Source organism: Halichoerus grypus, chromosome 2 (genome assembly GCF_964656455.1).
Source record: "Halichoerus grypus chromosome 2, mHalGry1.hap1.1, whole genome shotgun sequence".
Classification (NCBI taxonomy): Eukaryota; Metazoa; Chordata; class Mammalia; order Carnivora; family Phocidae; genus Halichoerus; species Halichoerus grypus.
The window spans coordinates 120,015,824-120,033,404 of NC_135713.1; the positions used below are offsets into that span (position 1 = coordinate 120,015,824).

The 17,581-nt window shown below is 56.8% G+C and overlaps 3 protein-coding genes and 1 pseudogene across 3 annotated transcripts; 3 read left to right on the top strand and 1 right to left on the bottom strand.

The window, feature by feature from the left end:
- SPATA24 (spermatogenesis associated 24) lies at positions 1–5,383 on the top strand. Its single transcript, XM_036088872.2, has 6 exons — positions 1–180; positions 1,597–1,662; positions 1,879–2,009; positions 2,095–2,165; positions 5,021–5,123; positions 5,231–5,383. The coding sequence occupies exons 1-6, from the start codon at positions 64–66 to the stop codon at positions 5,358–5,360; spliced, it is 618 nt and encodes a 205-aa protein (XP_035944765.1). The 5' UTR covers positions 1–63; the 3' UTR covers positions 5,361–5,383.
- A 2,013-nt stretch (positions 5,384–7,396) lies between these two features.
- On the top strand, positions 7,397–11,949 carry PROB1 (proline rich basic protein 1). Its single transcript, XM_036088849.2, has one exon. The coding sequence runs from the start codon at positions 7,397–7,399 to the stop codon at positions 10,457–10,459; it is 3,063 nt and encodes a 1,020-aa protein (XP_035944742.1). The 3' UTR covers positions 10,460–11,949.
- Positions 11,950–12,582: 633 nt separating this feature from the next.
- MZB1 (marginal zone B and B1 cell specific protein) lies at positions 12,583–14,719 on the top strand. Its single transcript, XM_036088873.2, has 4 exons — positions 12,583–12,823; positions 13,628–13,755; positions 14,127–14,237; positions 14,336–14,719. Exons 1-4 carry the CDS (start codon positions 12,650–12,652, stop codon positions 14,490–14,492), a joined length of 570 nt encoding a protein of 189 aa, XP_035944766.1. The 5' UTR covers positions 12,583–12,649; the 3' UTR covers positions 14,493–14,719.
- Positions 14,720–15,519: 800 nt separating this feature from the next.
- Positions 15,520–15,636, bottom strand: LOC118533546 (U2 spliceosomal RNA; annotated as a pseudogene).
- Between the last annotated feature and the right edge of the window lie 1,945 nt (positions 15,637–17,581).

The following is a 17,581-nucleotide window of genomic DNA, read 5'->3' on the forward strand; positions in this document are numbered from 1 at the left end:
GTGGGCGACGGTGAGTGAGGCGCCCAGAGACAGCCATTTCCAACGAGCTGGCGGGGGCGAAAGATGGCGACGCCCCTCGGGTGGTCGCAGGGGGGGTCAGGATCAGTGTGTCTCGCCTTTGATCAACTGCGGGACGTGATCGAATCTCAGGAGGAACTGATCCATCAGCTGAGGAACGTGGTACGCAGCCAGAAAAGCTGGGGTACAGGCCAGACCTGACACCTAAATGGAGGGGGCGGGGCCAAACCCTGTCCCGAAGCCATTGGCGAGCTTAGAGCACCTTGCCAATGGCGTCATCAGGAGGAGGCGGGGCCCAGATGTGTTCCAGGTGATAGGGGTGGAGCCAAAATGGGGCAAGGTCTTCATGAATATTTACCAGGGAATTTAAATCAAAATCAAGTTGTTTTCTACTCTCTGGGTGTGTAAGGCCTGGTAGTTATGTCCCGGTCTGTTCACCGAGCCTCACTTTCCCCATTTCTTTTTTTTTTTAATTTATTTTTTTAAGATTTTATTTATTCATTTGAGACACAGAGATAGAGAGAAAGCATGAGCAGGGAGAGAGGCAGAGTGAGAGGGAAAAGCAGGCTCCTCGCTGAGCCAGGAGCCCGATGTGGGGCTCGATGTGGGGCTCGATCCCAGGACCCTGGGATCATAACCTGAGCCGAAGGCAGACGCTTAACCATCTGAGCCACCCAGGTGTCCCACTTTCCCCATTTCTAATTGGAGATGACTTCGTTGGCTTCCCAGGGCCCTCAGGTGCAGGCATTGAAACTATAACATCTTTTCTATTGTGGACATCCCCTTCCCTGTGTCTAATGCAGCGCCATGCTGAGTAGAGTAAGCACAGGTTTGTCCCTTACACATGTTAACTTAAGGGCTTCTGACCCCTTTATGTCCCTTTGCTTTTGCCTTCTCAAGCAAACCCTCGTTCGCGAGTTCAAAACGTTGGAGCCACAGATTACCTGGCATGGTAAAATCCTGGCCAGTTGGAGTTTTCATGGTTTTTCCCTTTTTTTTTTTTTTTTTTAATATATCTTGATAAGAAGGTCGTGAAATAGCTCCATCTCAGAAACAAAACTGACTTAACTATTTCTCACTCTAATGGGTGTGTGCAGCTCTAGGCACTGAATTACTTGCAATTCCCTGAAGGTACCCACCTCTTTTTCTTCGAAGCTGGCATTTGCATGTGTGTTCTCACCCGAACACTTTTCTATCCCACCCCTTCTTCTGGCCTGCCCCTGTTTAGCAGTCAGATGTCCTGTCTGATGATCCTTCTCTGGAAGCAATTCTGACCTTTCCCCAGGCCAGGGGCCTCCCCTGACCACCACAGCCCTTTGTGGTTCTCCATCATAGCACACACCATGTTAGAAGTGCTGGCCATGAGCTATCTCCTATATCAGACTGGTTGCTCCTTGAGGGTAGGACCTAGAGCTGAGCCTCTGTGAATCTTGTGGAACCAAATTCTCCCTTCTCAGAGCCCAAGTCTCATCCTAGGTGCTGTGGGTATCATCCCGCTGTCTAACCTTGCTCCTGCTCCCTAGAGAGTACCCCTCCCACTCCAGCCCCAGGCCCTCCCTGAGCCTGGCTCTGTTGCAGATGGTTCTCCAGGATGAAAATTTTGTCAGTAAGGAAGAGTTCCAGGCAGTGGAGAAGAAGCTGGTGGTAAGTAATGGACTCTGCAGGCTCCTAATCTTCCCCCATTTCCTGGGATCCCTGTGGATGGGCACAGTTACTGAGAGCCTCCAGCCCTAGTAGTGAGAACAGAATCTTCCTGGGTCCTGGCTTCCATGTGCCTCTTTGAGAAATAGAGCTGGTTAAGGGAACCGAGGAGACCCAGGGTGCTTCGAGTTAATGAGGTCACTGCTGCTGCCCCTGCAGGAAGAGAAAGCTGCCCACGCCAAGACCAAGGTCCTCCTGGCCAAAGAAGAGGAGAAGTTGCAGTTTGCCCTCGGAGAGGTAGAGGTGCTATCTAAACAGCTGGAGCAAGAGAAGCTGGCTTTTGAGAAGGCGTGAGTGGGCCTTGGTAGGGGGGTGACGGGTTAGGGGTCCAGTCTGCCTGTCAGCCTTCCCACCCTTTCTTATCTTCTCCCCCAGGCTCTCCAGTGTCAAGAGCAGAGCCCTGCAGGAATCCAGCAAGAAGGACCAGCTCATCACCAAGTGCAATGGTAGGCGGGAGGCCCGTGCCCCCCCCCACGCTTACATGCATGGGCTCTTCCCTAACAGCCCAGTGCCTGTGTCCAGGGCAGGGTTTCACCCCAGCTTCTGCCCCCGGCTGAGGATACAGGCAGGCCCAGGCGGGCCACACCTTCGCAAAGGCCTTCAGGGACCAGGCAGGCCACGGAAATGAGGGGAGCAGTTGGTGTACAATATTCTTCATGGCCATAAAAGAACGGGCTCGCTCCCATTTTTCTTGAAACATACAACCTTCTTAGTCCACCTTTTGTTTTCCCACGTTTGATGGGTATTAGAAATAGTGTACTTGACTCACAACTGTTATAAGAGGAACAACAGGGCAAGTTCAGTCCTATTTGGGAGCTGACCCCTAGTGGGGACCCAACAGGGAGGAGTGGGGACCGTGGTGATGGGAAGAGCCACGCCACCTCTCAAGGGCTTAGTGCCTCTGCCGTGGGAATGGAGGCCCAGTATTGTCAGATCCTTTTTTTTTGTTTTTTAACAAAAACTTTTCTGACTTTTTAGTGTTGGCAACTGATTTAGAAATTTTAAAACTATTGTATGGGCTGAGTAGAATATGTCTGTAGGCCATTAATTTTCATCTCTGCTCTGTGCCAGATGTCTGTGGCCACTTGTTGGCTCAGTTGGTGCTGTGAGTTTGGGGGCATTTTCTGTCAGCCATCCAGTGTCCCTAGATCTTAGAACCCCCTTTTTAGTTTCCCAGGACACTAAATTCCCTTTACCTATTCATATCTATTAAGAAATAGATATGAATTCCATATGCAACCTGCTTCATGCATTGCAGCCAATTTTGAGTAGGCCAAAGACCAGAGCCCAAGTCCAAAAGAGATTCAGGGTCCCTCCTGATGGGCTGCCACCTGGAGTCTTGGGCACCCCATACCCATCAATCCAGCCCTCTGTCTCCCTTGGTGAGTACTCTCACTGGTAAGATGCCAGCAGGCTGATGTCTTGATCTGACTAGGTGGGCTGACAGGCCCCACGGCCGTTTGATCAAGGGCTCCCATTGGGGCCTCCTGGGGCTCAACCCATAGTCACTGCCTCCATACCCAAGGCCACTGGACCCCAGTCCTTCCTCCCTCTCTACCTATGCCCCCCCGCATTTCCCTAAAAGGAACGTAGACTTCTTTCCTGATGGTGCCAGAGCATTTCCTAGAGATTAGTCAAGGCCAGAGGGCTCTGCTTGTGCAAGGTGCATGTGTGTATGCGATGGGGATGGAACATGGCTGCCTCCCTGCAGAATGTCCCAAACCCCTCTACTGGGACATAAGCCTGAGCAAATGTCATGACCTGAGCCTTCCCTGGCCTGTGCCCTCCCCACCCTCCAACCTCCCTTTATGTGGGTTTAGTTTGGTTTTTACACTTACATAGTTTCTTATTTTTCTCAAAGGGATTTTCTAACCATTCTCTCATTAGGTGCTATTTATTTTAAATTTATCTCTCATTTGTTTTAAAAGATTCATATAAATTTCTGATGCCTTTTCCCAAAAGAACTTCACAATCAATCAATCTGGGTGACCTTGGGAAGAAGGTTCAACAATCCTGGTTCTGTGACCCACAGCTCATTTTCATTCTCTTCCTTCCCCTGTGTCTTTGTTTGTCTCCTCTTTTCTTTGCCGTGCCTTAACTTTTTACCAAATCTTTTCTTCTGAAACCTTCAATGCTTCAGCATTTCTGCATTTTTAGAGTTTGTGTTCTAGTCAATGTTCATCCAGTCTTTAAAGGCAAGGGGATCAGAATTTTCCAGGGCTCCTCAAGGGACAGTTCATATAAATGAAGCACCCTCTAGATCCCTACAGCCTCTTTCAATTTTGATACAAGACACAAAAATCATCCTTGCGTCTAATGAGCACTTAATGTGGGGGTAAGCTTTGCCACCACTATCTCCCTGGGTGCTCCTCACGCCCCTGTGGAACAGGGGCTGTCCCCGTCCCCATTACAGATGAGGAAACGGGTCTAGAAAAGGAGGCAACTTGCCCAAAGTGGTAATACTGTCTCATCAATATTAACGCTGTTGAAACATTGCCTTGTTCTGTGTTCTGGTCAGTTTCGGAGTCTTAACTCTCTTTCAGGAGCTGCCTCCTTGAGGGTAGGGACCCTGTCTTCTCCCCTGAATCCCTAGCACAGGGCTGGGCATCCAACTGGCCCTTAGTAGGTCTGCTGGGATTGAGATGACTGAACTAAGTGATATTTCTAAGTCCTAAACCCCCAGAGGCTATCCTGTTCATTCACTCCACAAATAAATTTGTTGGGCACCTTCTATGTGCCAGGTACTATTTTAGACCTTAGGGTTAAAGCAGTAAATGTAAAAAATCTTTATCCTTATGCATTTATGGATATAAATCCCAGTAGGGAAGAAGACAAGTGAGTAAAATATATGGTATGTTAGCTATAAGGTCTAAGAAAAAGAAAGCAGGGATAGGAACTATTAAGAGGGGATGTACTTTTAGATTGGGAAGGGTCTTGCCAAGGAGGTCATATCTGTACGGATCGGCAGGAATTAAGGGCAGGAGCCATTCATCCTCCTGCCTTTGGGCAGCACTGTCCACCTCTCTGCAAGGGCCTTCGTCTGCCCTCATGTGGGTCACCTGGTCCAGAATAGAATTGTGAAATCACTGACACATCATCAGACATTGCGCCCCTCAGCCACCAGCCTGTCAAAACTCCATAATAAACTCATTCTTACTAAGGTGTTAGCAGCTACTCGTGGAGAACCCCTGGGTGGGGGGAGCCAAGTTCTTAAAGGACCTGTAAGGGAATGAATGCCTTATCTCAGGAAGGAGCCCGTGGGATGGGAACCACCCCTCCTCCCTGCCTCTCTCCCCCACAGAAATTGAGTCTCACATTATAAAGCAAGAAGATATACTTAATGGCAAAGAGAATGAGATTAAGGAGTTGCAGCAAGTTATCAGCCAGCAGAAACAGATCTTCAGGTGAGGGGTCTGGGCCAGGCTGGGGGTTGTTGATGGAAGTGGGGAGCCAGCTCTCTGGCCCCTACCCTACACTGCCCCCAGCCCATGCCCAGCCGGCTCCGTTGCAGGAATCACATGTCTGACTACCGGATCCAGAAGCAGCAGGAGAACTACATGGCCCAAGTGCTGGACCAGAAGCATAAGAAAGCCTCGGGGACGCGTCAGGCCCGGAGCCACCAGCGTCCCAGGGAAAAATAAAATGGTCGTCGTCTTCCTGTTCACTGGCTGTAATGCCCGACCTCTGCCTTCTCTGCTGTGGGGGTCCCCATCCCTATCCTTCCTATCCCTGTGGGTCCCGGCCTCTGCCACCACAGGCCTCACCCGTGACCTGATTCCCAGGGAAGAGGCAGGGGAAGAAGCAGAAGGTGCTCTTTTTTTTTCCTTCCTGCCTGCCTTCTGGAGGGCCTTGGTGACAGAAGGGAGAATCAAGTTACCAAGGACTGGGTCAGGGACAGGCCTTGGACCACCATCTTCCAGGCCACTCCTGAGCTCAGAAAAGGATGATGCTCAAGTCTCCAGCCCCTGCCACTTCCTTCCCTCCCTTGGGTAGTAGGGGGAGGGGAAGCGTGGGGGTGTAGCCTAGGGGAGGACTACTTTGTTGTCTAATAGGCACTGTCCTTCCTACTCTTGGTATTTAATCCCCTCCCTATGTAAACAGCTCTGGTTACCCCTGGTTACCTGTAAACACCCCACCCCACTCCCAGCGCCCTGGTAAATTTAACTCTCCCAACTTGGCTATAGAGCAGGAAGGGCTGTGTGTGGGTGTGGGTGTGGGTGTGGGTGTGAGAGAGAGAGAGAAGCCCTGACCAGAGACATCAAAGTCGGTTCCAGGCCCACAGTGAATTTGGGAAATCCATTTCCATCATATAACAAGAATGTTATACCTGTGAATCACACTTGTACCCTCTTACACTTCCCCCAAACAGAGGCTCGACTGACTCTTCACAAGGGGAAGGAAGGGAAAAGGACAATGCTCTGTCTATTTTTAAGTTGGGAGAACAGTCTCTGAAGGGGCAATGACTTGCTAAGTTTACATATGCAGGGCTAGATGATGGGCAGGTTTGATCCTTTCACAAGGCATCACTGATGGCTAGGTGATCATGGGAACACACCCAGGCAGGAGACCCACTGGGAGGCTGAGTCAGATTTGTGAAGTCTAGCCTAACCTGGGTCAGTGTGAGGGTGAGTGCACGGGAGAGGGGGAGGTGCTGGTGCTTTTGCTCTAAGGCCAGCCAGGGCCTGAATCATAGCAGGAACTTGAAGCCAGAAGTTTAAAGGCAAATGGTGCCCACTGTCATTATCCCAGGACAGTGACAGGTGGTGGCTGCTTCCCCACCAGTGCCTGTCCCCAGGGTGAGTCCTGAGTTGGTGGGGGCTGGAGTGAGGGCCTTGCAAGTGCCTGGGGGAGCACAGAGCTCTTTCTGCCTCAGAGGGGCTTTAGAGAGGGGGCTACAGCTACCCCAAAGGGTCCTAAGAGACCCCACATCAGCATCTAGGGCTTGTTCTAGGTACCAAGGCCGTCTGTAAAAGTTACAGCTATCCACTCCAGCTCCTTCCAGTATGTTCCCACTAAAGGCAATGGGTCCAGCAAGGGACAGCACCTTCCTGAGGCCCTAGCACTTCTGGATTTGGGGGAGCCCTCCAAGCAATGCTCCTCCATCAAAGATTGTGGGGTGATGGGTCAAAGAAAGTGGTGAGTGCACCCTTATGAACTCTAGCTGGGACAAGTGATGAGAGGGCCAGGGAGAAGGGGTGCACTGGGGTTATGGGAAGACACTGGGGGCTAAGGGGAAGATGAAATTGCTCAGAAGACCTGAGTTGCCCGACCCAAAAGTGTGGTCCTGGTCCCCTGGCTCACATTCTGATCCACACGCCATGGTGCTTGACCTCAGGCAGGTGGTCCCTGCTCAGCCTGTTTCCTAGCCTGTGAGGAGCGGAGTTAGGCCTAGCTCCTGGCTTCCAACTGGACACCTGCCCATCCCTCACCTTCCTGTCAGCCCGAGGCTGGAGAGCCCTCCTAGGCCTCTGGCCCGCACCAGAGGAGAAGGTTAGAAAAGCGAAGCCCAGGGCCCAAGGCTGTCCCGTTGGCGACGCCACTGATTCGCGAGCGGACGCGGCCGCTTTAAGGCGCGGTGACCCCACGACATCTGCGGGCGGGGCGGGGACAGTGCGGGCGTCCGCGGCACCGGCGGAGGCGAACGTGAGGGAGGTAGTGCGCGGCGTCCAGCCCCACCATGCTGACCGCGCTCGCCGGGCCAGCCCTGCCCGGCCTCCCAGCGCAGCTGCCTGCGGCCCCCGCCCGGCGTCAGGACTCCTCCGGTTCCTCAGGCTCCTACCACACGGCTCCGGGTTCTCCAGAGCCCCCGGACGCTGGGCCGGACGCGGAGTGCCGGGCGAATTGGCCCGGGGTGGCCCCTGCGCTGGGGGCGGGCGCGCAGCCTCGCCTGTCCGTCAGCGCCCAGAATAGCCGCCAGCAGCTCGGGCCCGGCTCGGGTTTCCCGCGAGGCCCGGGCTCCAGCCCGCGGCCACCCCAGCCCCAGCTGCGCATGCTGCCGTCGGGGGAGATGGAAGTCATCTTCGGCGCCGGGGCTCTGTTCAGCCGCCCGGACGCGGCGGATAGCGAGGTGCAACAACTCACCAAGCGGGCTTTCCGCAGCCTCTCTCCGCCCGGGCCCGCGACTCCGGCTCCCGCCACACCGACGCCCCAGACCCCCGACGGTGGCTCCCGCTGGGCCACTTACCTGGAGCTGCGGCCCCGCGGGCCGAGTCCTGGGACCCCAGCGCAGTTCGAGTGTGTGGAGGTGGCGCTGGAGGAGCGCGACGCGCCCTCCAGGACCCGGACGGTGCCCAAGCGTCAGATCGAGCTGCGCCCCCGGCCCCGGAGTCCGCCGCGGGAGGCGGGAGCACCGCGCCCCCGACTGCTTCTGCGCACTGGCTCCCTGGACGAGTCGCTGGGCCGCCTGCAGGAAGCCGCGGGCCTAGTGCAGACAGCACTGGCCAGAAAACTGAGCCCTGCGGCCCCTGCCCCGGGCAGCGCCACCTTCGGGCCCACGGGGCGGCCAGAGAGTGCGACTCGGGAAACGGCCCGCAGTACCCGAAAGGTCCTGGAGGAGGCCAGGTCTCGGCCACCCCGCGTGCACTATAGTTCAGCCCCCACCAGGGCACCACGGCCGTGGCCCAGCCTCCGAGAGCGCGCGATTCGGCGCGACAAGCCCGCGCCGGGTACCGAACCGTTGGGTCCGGTTAGTTCCAGCATCTTCCTGCAGTCAGGGGAGAAGACTCAGGAGGCTCACAGTCAGGAACTCAAGACTCGGTTCCCGCGAGAGACTCTGGATCGAACTGTCCTGAGGGCACAAAGTCCGCCTTTCGAGTCTACGGCCCCCCGGGAAGTTCCGAGTAAGGCTGGGAGGCCAAGGAGCTCGTCCCCGCTGTGGCAGGCTCCAAATGGGACGATACGAGGTCCACACTGCCCGTCCCCCCAGAATCTGCCCCCGTGGAATCGAGCTATTCAGAGGGTAAGTAGCCCGTCGTTCCCTGAGGCATCATCTGCATGGGGAAATCAGGATGCCGCTGTTGAGGAAACTGTCCGCAGAAGCCCTTCCCCACCGACCCTTCCCCAGTGGAATCACAGTGTTGCCAGGACAAGAAGCCCATCCCCCGAAGCTCCTTCCCTATCGGAGGTTCGGCAACCTGCAGTTAGGAATGCCACAGCGAGCTGTAGGAACCCGTCCCCGCCGGCCCTGTCCTCATGGGAGGCTCCAGATCGTACTAATGGGACGTGGAACCCATCTCCCCAAGAGACGTGGGATCGCACTCTGCAGGGCTCATCGATGGTATCTGCGTCGGAAGCTCTGAATGGGATAGGACAAGAGGAGCTCGAGCTGCCTGGGCCGTCCGCAGCCGGGACTCCCGAGCTCACAGAGGCGCCGAGGCAGTCCACGCGGGAGAGGCGGGATCTTGCCTTCCGAGGCAGTCAGCCGTCGCCAGAAGTGGCTGCACCTGAGCTGCGCCTCAGTCGCCCCGTGGGTACCCTGGAGGCCGATGTGCACCGGGACGCCTTGGGCCCGGGAGAAGCCGCCTCCGGACGGCCGCGCGTGGCCATCCCGCGGCCCCGCGACGTGCGCAAGATGGTGAAGACCACGTACGCGCCAAGCTTCTCCGCGGGAACCCCAGCTTCGGGGCTGCCTGTGCCTCCTGCGGAACCCCGCGGGGAGGAGGGCGGCGCATCCAAGACACAAGAGTTCCAGGCGCTGGGGTCCCCAGCCCCAGCTCACTACACTTCTGTTTATCTCAAGGACTTTCTTCCGGTTGTGACGCACCCCTACGAGCCCCCAGAGCCGCCTCCTGACCCAGTCCCCCGGGACGCTTCGCAGCCCAACGGGGTCCTGAGGCGGAGAGCAGAGAACAGCACGGCAAAACCCTTCGCGCGCACTGAGATCCGCCTGCCTGGTGCACTGGTCTTGGGCCGCCGGCCAGAGGGAGCCGGGCGAGTTCTGGCGCGCGGTGCTGGCAGAGAGAACCGGGACGCTGAGGCCCAGGGCCTGGTCCCCGACGGCGAGGGGCGGAACAGCCCTCTAGGCGGCGCTCGCACCTCACCCCAGCAGTCGCCCATCGGGCCGGCCGGGCCCCAACCACCCCGACCACCCTGCCCCAGCTCCCCTCAGGCGCACCCTAGCTCGAGCCCTGGGATAGCACCCAAATTGGAGGCTCCCCCTGTAGCCCTCGAGCCCGCGACTGAGGTCCGGTCGTCGGTCCCGCGGGAGCCCCAGGCGTCGGCCCGCAGAACAGCCCCGCCCCAGCCCCGTGCCGCCTCGGCGCCTCCGATGGACCGGTCCCCCGAAGGCCCCTTCCAGGGGGCGCGCAGGCCACCTGGGACCGCGTACGCGGGGAAGGTCCTGGTGGACCCCGAGAGCGGCCGCTACTACTTTGTGGAGGCGCCGCGGCAGCCTCGGCTCCGGCTGCTCTTCGACCCCGAAAGCGGGCAATACGTAGAGGTGCTCCTGCCGCCGTCGCCCCCGGGGCCACCCCGCCGCGTCTACACCCCGCTGGCCCTGGGCTCTGGCCTCTACCCGCCCGCCTATGGGCCTATCCCGGGCCTCTCAATGCCGCCGTCCCCCGGCCCACCGGCCTTCAGCGGCGCCCATGTACCCTGGGCCTCCGAGGCGGGGCCCCTGGACGGGATGTACTACCTGCCAGTGAGTGGAACCCCCAGCCCCGCTCCTCCTCTGCTCCTCTGTGCTCCGCCCAACAGTTCAGGTTCAGCCCAGCCCGGCAAGGGGTCCTTGTTCCCCGTGTGAGGCCCCAGGGCCTGATCCGCGAGTGTTGGCGCCTGTTTGATAGCCTTGGAGGTTCTAGCATCCAGTCCCCTGACCTCCTTTCCTTCTATCAGCTCTTTTACCCATCCCGCCCAGTCTTCACACTGGAAGTTACCTTCAGAGAACGTATCAGACTTTGGGATTGATGGAGCTGGGACTCAGAAAGTGGCTGCCTACTTCCTCCCCCAACAAAATTGTATACTCCTTTCCCAGGCATTCCCAGAGTGTGGTGTGTTTGTGTGCGTGTGAAAGTGAGGCGTCTCAGGAGTTGTTCCTAGGAGCTGACTTGAGGGCGTGTTGGGAGTTCACTAGGGGCAACAAGAAAGAGGATCAGCAGCGGTCGGGGCTGCCCCCAGAGGTAGTGAGCTGTCTGTCCCTCCCCGAAGGTGACCCAGCTGAGGAGGAACAGGCTAGGGAGCGCTGGTGGATGGAGCGAGGACTCTGACTAGCAACTCTGGTACTATTTGGAAGAGGCTCTGACCTCGGGCTGGGAGGCTGTGGGAAAGTGGCCAGTGCAGCCCCTCGGCCAGGCTGAATCGGAGAAAGGGAGCTGCAGGGACAGCAGGTGGAGATGGAGCAGGGATGTAATATGGAAGGGGCTATGGAGGGTCAGCCTGGGGATGGGGGTTGGGTGGGGAGGCAGCGGTAGTCTCCAGCTGGGAGCCCCAGTTCCCATCCTCCCCTCAACCTCGGCATCTGACTTGCCTCTCTAAGCCCTCGATGCTGAGCAGGCTCATCCTGGGGCCAGGAGTGGAGCCTTAAGCCATTCCCACCCAGGGTGGGGGGACAGATGAAGTGAATCATCAGGCAGGACTTAACAAGCAGGGAGGATGGTTAAGCCTCTGGGTGTAGTGGAGGGTGGGTTAGGGCTGGCAGTAGAAGGGATGCTGTGGGGGTGAGGAGCAGGGCAGAGAGACTTGGGGCCCTCAGCTTGTTCCCCTCCCTCTGTAACAGATGTGGCAGCCATGCCCAGAGAGGGCCTAGCTCGGCAGGCTGGTCACGGCAAGGAAGGAACAGGACCTGAAGCGTGTGTTCTAATTGAGAACACTGAACCTTGAGATTGCCGGAGCCTCTGAGGAGGGCTGAGAGAGATGCATGTGGTAGGAGGTGCTCTGCGGTGGGGGGGTCTGTGTGTAGTTCTGAGTTTGAAGTGGCAGGGCCTTGCTGAACTGATATGTGATGTGATGAGTTTGGGGAAGAACAGTTCCCACTAGAAGCAGTTGTTAGGGATGGAGATTGATGCCTTACTTAAGTTCCAGGCCTCTGGGGGGCCTGGGTCCCTGGAAGTCCCTGCCTCCCTGCCTTGGGCTGGAAGCTGACTGCGAGAGCTGTGAGGCAGATTCACCTGGACAACTTCTCATGGCCAAAGATGCTGGTTCTGATGGCATGGAGGGCCCGGGGCCCCTCCTGGTCCCCTCACCTCATCCTGGTGTGCAATAAATCACTGACCCAATGAGCCATGATGCTTGGAACAGCTCGTGTAAGTTGTCTGATTTCTGATTTCCTGCTGTGACCTGTGACACCCCTTACAATGTTCTTCCATGCCTGGGTGTGGTCTGGGTGGAGAGGGCCCCAGGGCCCAGGGAGGGAGCCCATGTGTGTCTTTCATGCGCTCTGGCATCCTTGCTTCTGCAAACTTGCCTCCCAGAGAGGAGCCCTAGGCCTGCAACCACGCCCGTGGCCTCATTCTCCCTGGTGGCTGGGTGGCCAGTGGGCTTTGGGGTCAGTCAGGCTTGGGTTCTAACTTGAGTATGGCCCTTCTCAGCTGTATGGTCTTGGATTCATCACTTCTCTCTGAGCCTTCATGTGCTCATAAAAATGACACTAACTAACCACCTCTTCCCCCAAGGTACTCCGTACAGTGCCCACCGAGTGGCCAGATCCCAGGACATGGGAGGGGTCAGCCCCCATGTGTCCCTGCGCAGGCCCAGCCCCCCTCCTTACGTCACTGTTCCCTATTTGTGAAATGGGGCTGAGTTGGCTGCAGCAGGGATCCCAGTAGAGGAGGTGCACACGTGGCATCTCTGGGGGAAGGAAGAGAGTGGGAGGGGTGAGCTGTTGGTTCCCCATTGGTCTGGGTCAGGCTTTCCGGGGTGGCCCCCACAGCACGCAGGCGCACGCACACCTGCGCCCAAACCACAGCCCAGGCTCACTGAGCCAGAGCCACTGACCATGAGGCTGTCACTGCGCCTGTTACTGCTGCTGGGAGCCTGGGCCATCGCAGGGGGCTTCGGGGACTGGGCCCCACTCACAGCCACGGCCCCACAGCTGGACGACGAGGAGAAGTACTCAGCTCATATGCCTGCTCACCTGCGGTGTGACTCCTGCAGGGCAGTGGTCTACCAGGTGAGTACTCCCCCCTGCAGTTCCCCTGCCCCTGTCCAGGTCCCTCCTGAAGCCAGGCCCCTCCATCAGCCTCAGATTCTACCACTGGCCTTTGATTTCCAAGCCCCCACCCCTGGGCCCTGAGCTAGACTCAGCTTTCCATGACATTGCCATCTGCACCTCACCCAAACCTCCATGCCTCAGTTTACCCATCTCTCAGCCCAACAGAGAGCAAATAATCTGGGACACCCCCCAGTATCTTGAGACCCCAGGGAGTCACCCGCTTGTCCTCTCTGACTCCTCCCTTTCCAGGCTTATCCTCCGGCCTGGACTCCTTCTCCAGCTGGCAAGCCCTGGTGTATATGTACGTGTGTGCACATAGGTTGAGGGCATGAATATATGAGTCTGCGTGGTCTCGAGTTCACACAGAAACCTGTCAAGCGTGCCTGAGTACCTCTGTCGGGGGAGGGAAGCCTATGAGTACACGTGTCACTGAAGACTGGGCTCTGTTTTGGTTTTTTTGGTTTTTTTCCTTTCCTTGTTCTTACGGTTTAAAATAGCATGGCTGATGGGCAGGTGTGCCCTGGGGAAGGAGCTCCAGTGTTCAGGCCTACCTTCACACCTCAGCATTTCCTACCCACCCACCCCACCCCAGGGAGGTGGATCCTACGTCAGCAGACCCAGTCCCAACTTTCAGAACCTGGGGGAGGGCTCAAAAGTCTCCCTTGGCACCTCACTCTCTCCCGGAGACCCAGTCTTCTGTCTGACCCTCTGCCGCCATTGAGCAGTCCCGAAGCCTCGGCTCTCAGCCCCTCCTTGTTCTAGATGTGGCAACATTTGGCAAAGGCAGAGGCCAAGCTTCACACCCCAGGCTCAGGGGGACAGCGGCGGGAGCTGAGCGAATCGGTATACACAGACGTCCTGGACCAGAGCTGCACCCAGACCTGGCAGGGGTGAGTCAAGAATCTGGCCCCTAGGACCCTCCTCTAGGGGTAAGGCTGATGGGTAGAGGTTCCCACTCTCCCACTCACACCAGACACACAATCCACTAGGGCTTTGGTCCAAGGGAGGGGGCTGGCTGGGATGAAATCTGAGGTCTGGAGCTGGGGGCAAGTAGAATGCTACATGGCCAGGGGACAAAGTTGCTGTGTGACCTTGGGACAGGGGCTTTCCCTCTCTGGTTCTCAGTTTTCCAACAGGGAGGATCAGAATCTGCATTCTGAATTCAGCAAATGCCCCATGTGCCCAGCTTCATGTGGGGATGTATCCCTTGCTGGCAGGGCTCCCACTAATGCTGTCTCCCTCTCCTTCCTACTGTTTCCAGCTATGGGGTCCGAGAAGTGAACCAGGTGAAACGTCTCACAGGCCCAGGACTCAGCAAGGGGCCAGAGCCAAGCATCAGCGTGATGATCACAGGGGGCCCCTGGCCCACCAGGTGATGACAGGGGTGTGGGAGTAGGATGGAGACCTTGGAGCCGTGATCAGCCCCCTGAAGGGCAGGCAGGGTCTGAGGCTCCTGTTGGGCTCCCCTAGGCTCTCCAAGACATGTTTGCACTACCTGGGGGAGTTTGGAGAAGACCAGATCTACGAAGCCCACCAACAAGGCCGAGGGGCTCTGGAGGCATTGCTGTGTGGAGGACCCCAAGGGGCCTGCTCGGAAGAGGCGACTGTCACAAGGACAGAGCTCTAGTCCAACTCCTTCCCCTTCATGGTCAGCCCCTGAAGAGAGCTGGGGCGTCCTCTGGATCTGCCCCACTCCTTTCCGCAGGCTGCCTGGAGGGCAGGAAGGCCATGCTTTTCTGTGCTGCCGTGGCCCCTCCCTCCTCCAGCTTCAGGACACTGGGGCCATGTGCGTGTCGGGGCTGGGGTGGGGGTAGGCCTTCCCTTCTGGACTAAAATAAAACCCAGTGACCTCGATTTCTTCATTCTCTCTCTCTGCAAAAGGTGGTTGTGGGGCTGGGAGGACAGACATTGGCATTTCTGCTAATGTTGTACCTAGAGAGGGCCAAATACACTTACTTCCCACCGGTCTCCCAGAGGTAGGTGAGATGTGTCATGGGTTGAAATGTGAGCGAGCTGTCAAAGGCATATGGGACTGTGGTGAAACCCCAAATCCACCAAGAGAGAAAAACCAAGGAAAACTCCATGAGCAGACTACCTTGTAGACACGCCTACTCAGCCACTGCATGCTATCTGGGCCCCTCCCTGAACACTAGTCTAACTGGGTCTATTCCCAGCAGCTGCTCAATTTCTGGACTCTACCTCTGACCCCAGCTGACAGGGTTGGGCCCTAGGTGTCTGCCTGGGACTGGGCAGGGCAGGGTTCCTGGAACAGCTGGATTCAGTATCTTGGCTCTCAGTCCTGCTTTCCCCAGAAGTTCTTTTGACCTGGGACCTTTCCTTAGCAATGGAGGAAAGCACCCCACCTGGGCCCCACCTGAGAACGGGAACCTGTGGGCAGGCCACACTCTAACTTGTCGCTTCCTTGGTGAGTATCTCCTTGATCTGCTGAAGGTGGACAGACCTGGCAGGTGGACAGAACAGATACTCGAATCCCCAGCTGACAGACACTGAAACTGAGGCTTAGAAAATAAAAGAGGGGCATCTGGGTGGCTTAGACAGTTAAGCATCCGACTCTTGATCTAGGCTCAGGTCATGATCTCGGGGTTGTGAGCCTGAGCCCCAAGATAGACTCGGCGCTGAGGGCGGAGTCTGCTTAAGATTCTCTCCCTCTCTTTCTGTGCCCCCCCACTTGCGAGCGTGTGTGCTCTCTCTCTCTAAACTGATAAGAACAGATAGTACACTTGATCTTAGCCAAAAGGCCGAGAAGCGATGTGCTCTCTCTCTCTAAAAAAAAAAAGGAAGGAAGAAAGAAAGAAGAAAGAAAGAAAGAAAGAAAGAAAGAAAGAAAGAAAGAAAGAAAGAAAGAGATAGAAAAGAAAAGAGGTGCTCAGGCCAAGTCCCAGGCTGAGTAGTGGCAGGGCTGGGAGGGGACTCAGATTCTGGGGGTGGGGGCAGGTCATTGCTGGAGAAATAGGGGTGCTCCAGGCAGGCCCTGACCCCTCCAATGTCCATGAGCTGTACTGAAGCCTGGCCCCCTACATTCCATTACTTGGTCCCTACCTGCCGGAGGCCCCTCCTCCCTGGCCTTCACCCCAGGAGAGAACCCCTCGTCTTCGGGAAGAGAGCCAGGGCCCAAGGAACCCAGTGAGCTCAGTAGTATTGGGTGTGGAGATGGGAGCGTGTGACACAGACCTGTGTGGCTCTGTGTTTATATGGAGTGATTTAGACACACTCTGCAGCGCAGTCTGGGTGTTGTAGGTCCGTTTGTTTGTGCATCTGAAACCATGTGCAACGTAGCTGCCCCATCTCTATGTGGATGGCACGTGGTTTGGGTTGAATTGAATGTCCATGGGACTGTGCACATAAATGTAAGGGGTGGGGCTCAGCCCCCTGGGGAGTACTGGGGTGGAGAGGGGTGGGGAGGCAAGTGCTAAGGAGCAGTTCCGAAGCTTCGAACTGGTCAGACAACTTTGGGACACCCCGGAGCAGGAGCCAAGGAAGTAGAGCAGGAGATAGGCAGACAGGAGACGAGCTGGAGGTTGGACAGGCGGACGGACCCACGGCTGTAGCATGAAACTCCTGCCCAGCTGGAGAGCCCGGCTGCCTGTGGGCCCTTGGAGCAGGGCCTGGCCGTGGGCCCAACAACCAAGAAGTAGGTGGGCCCTGGGGGGCTGGGCCTGGGGCAGCACAGAGGGGAGCAGAACCAGGAACCTTAGGCCTAATCCTCACCAGCTAAGGAGCCCCAGCTCCTCGGAACCTCCCCAGGCCCCTTCAGCCAGCTCCGGGCCCCATGGCCAGGCCAGAGGGCCTGCCAGGAGGAAAAGACAGGCTGAGTCCAGGGCAGGCTTCAGCGGCCGTGGGACAGGCACTCACACAGGGCCCTGTGCTTAGAAAAGTTTGGTTTGATCTGGTTTAATACTCTGCTGTTGCTGTATCAAAATTCATAATACTAAACAAAAAAAAAAATTCGTAATACTTTTGGAATGGGGGCCCCAAATTTTCATTGTGCACTGGGTCCTGCAGATTATGTAGCCAGTCCTGATGTGGAGGGGGGCGTGGAGGAGATCGTTGTCCTGACACAGGGAACAGGCAAGGCTGGGCCAGCCTGGCAGCTTCTCCTACAGCAGCCCCTCTGTTTTGTGCCCCTGTGACGCTGAGGGTACTTGGCCATGTGGGAAAGGCAGCCCTTTATTGAATCTATTGGCTGTTTATAGCATGCGCTCAGGAGTTCAGGCTAACCTGAGTTTTTGGAATGATGTTCTGAAATCTTGCTACCTATATGGCCTCGGTCAGATCACATCTCCTAGATCTGTTTCCTCAGCAGTAAAAGAGGTTACCACCGCCTAAGGCCTGGGGTTAAGCACGGGAATACATAGCAGTTGCTGGGCATGCAGTCATTCCTCATTAAGGAGAGTGACTTTGATGAGGATATTGATTAACTTGTTATTAAAAAGTGGGGAAGAGTCTCATTCAGAGTGTGATCTATTAAGGGCCACTGCCATTCTCTTCCCTGTCACCCGGGGCTTGGTGTCTATCGTCACCTCCACCCTGGCCCTCTCTTGGAAACAAGACCAGGTCCCATGCCAGGCTCAGGCGCAGGCAGGGAAGGGCGCATGCTCGGGAGGGAAATGTGACCGAGGCTCGGGTGGCCTTTACCACTCGGGCCGGAGTTAATACGTTATCTCTGCCCAGGTCTGCCTTTCGCAATCAGAGCTG

Bases quoted from the DNA above. Each gene is read 5' to 3' on its own strand.
- SPATA24 (XM_036088872.2), top strand. From the start codon at position 64: ATGGCGACGCCCCTCGGGTGGTCGCAGGGGGGGTCAGGATCAGTGTGT. The intron at 181-1,596 runs GTACGCAGCCAG...GCTCTGTTGCAG, and splicing joins TCCATCAGCTGAGGAACGTG to ATGGTTCTCCAGGATGAAAA. The intron at 2,166-5,020 runs GTAGGCGGGAGG...TCTCCCCCACAG, and splicing joins GCTCATCACCAAGTGCAATG to AAATTGAGTCTCACATTATA.
- PROB1 (XM_036088849.2), top strand. From the start codon at position 7,397: ATGCTGACCGCGCTCGCCGGGCCAGCCCTGCCCGGCCTCCCAGCGCAG.
- MZB1 (XM_036088873.2), top strand. From the start codon at position 12,650: ATGAGGCTGTCACTGCGCCTGTTACTGCTGCTGGGAGCCTGGGCCATC. The intron at 12,824-13,627 runs GTGAGTACTCCC...TCCTTGTTCTAG, and splicing joins GCAGGGCAGTGGTCTACCAG to ATGTGGCAACATTTGGCAAA. The intron at 13,756-14,126 runs GTGAGTCAAGAA...TACTGTTTCCAG, and splicing joins TGCACCCAGACCTGGCAGGG to CTATGGGGTCCGAGAAGTGA.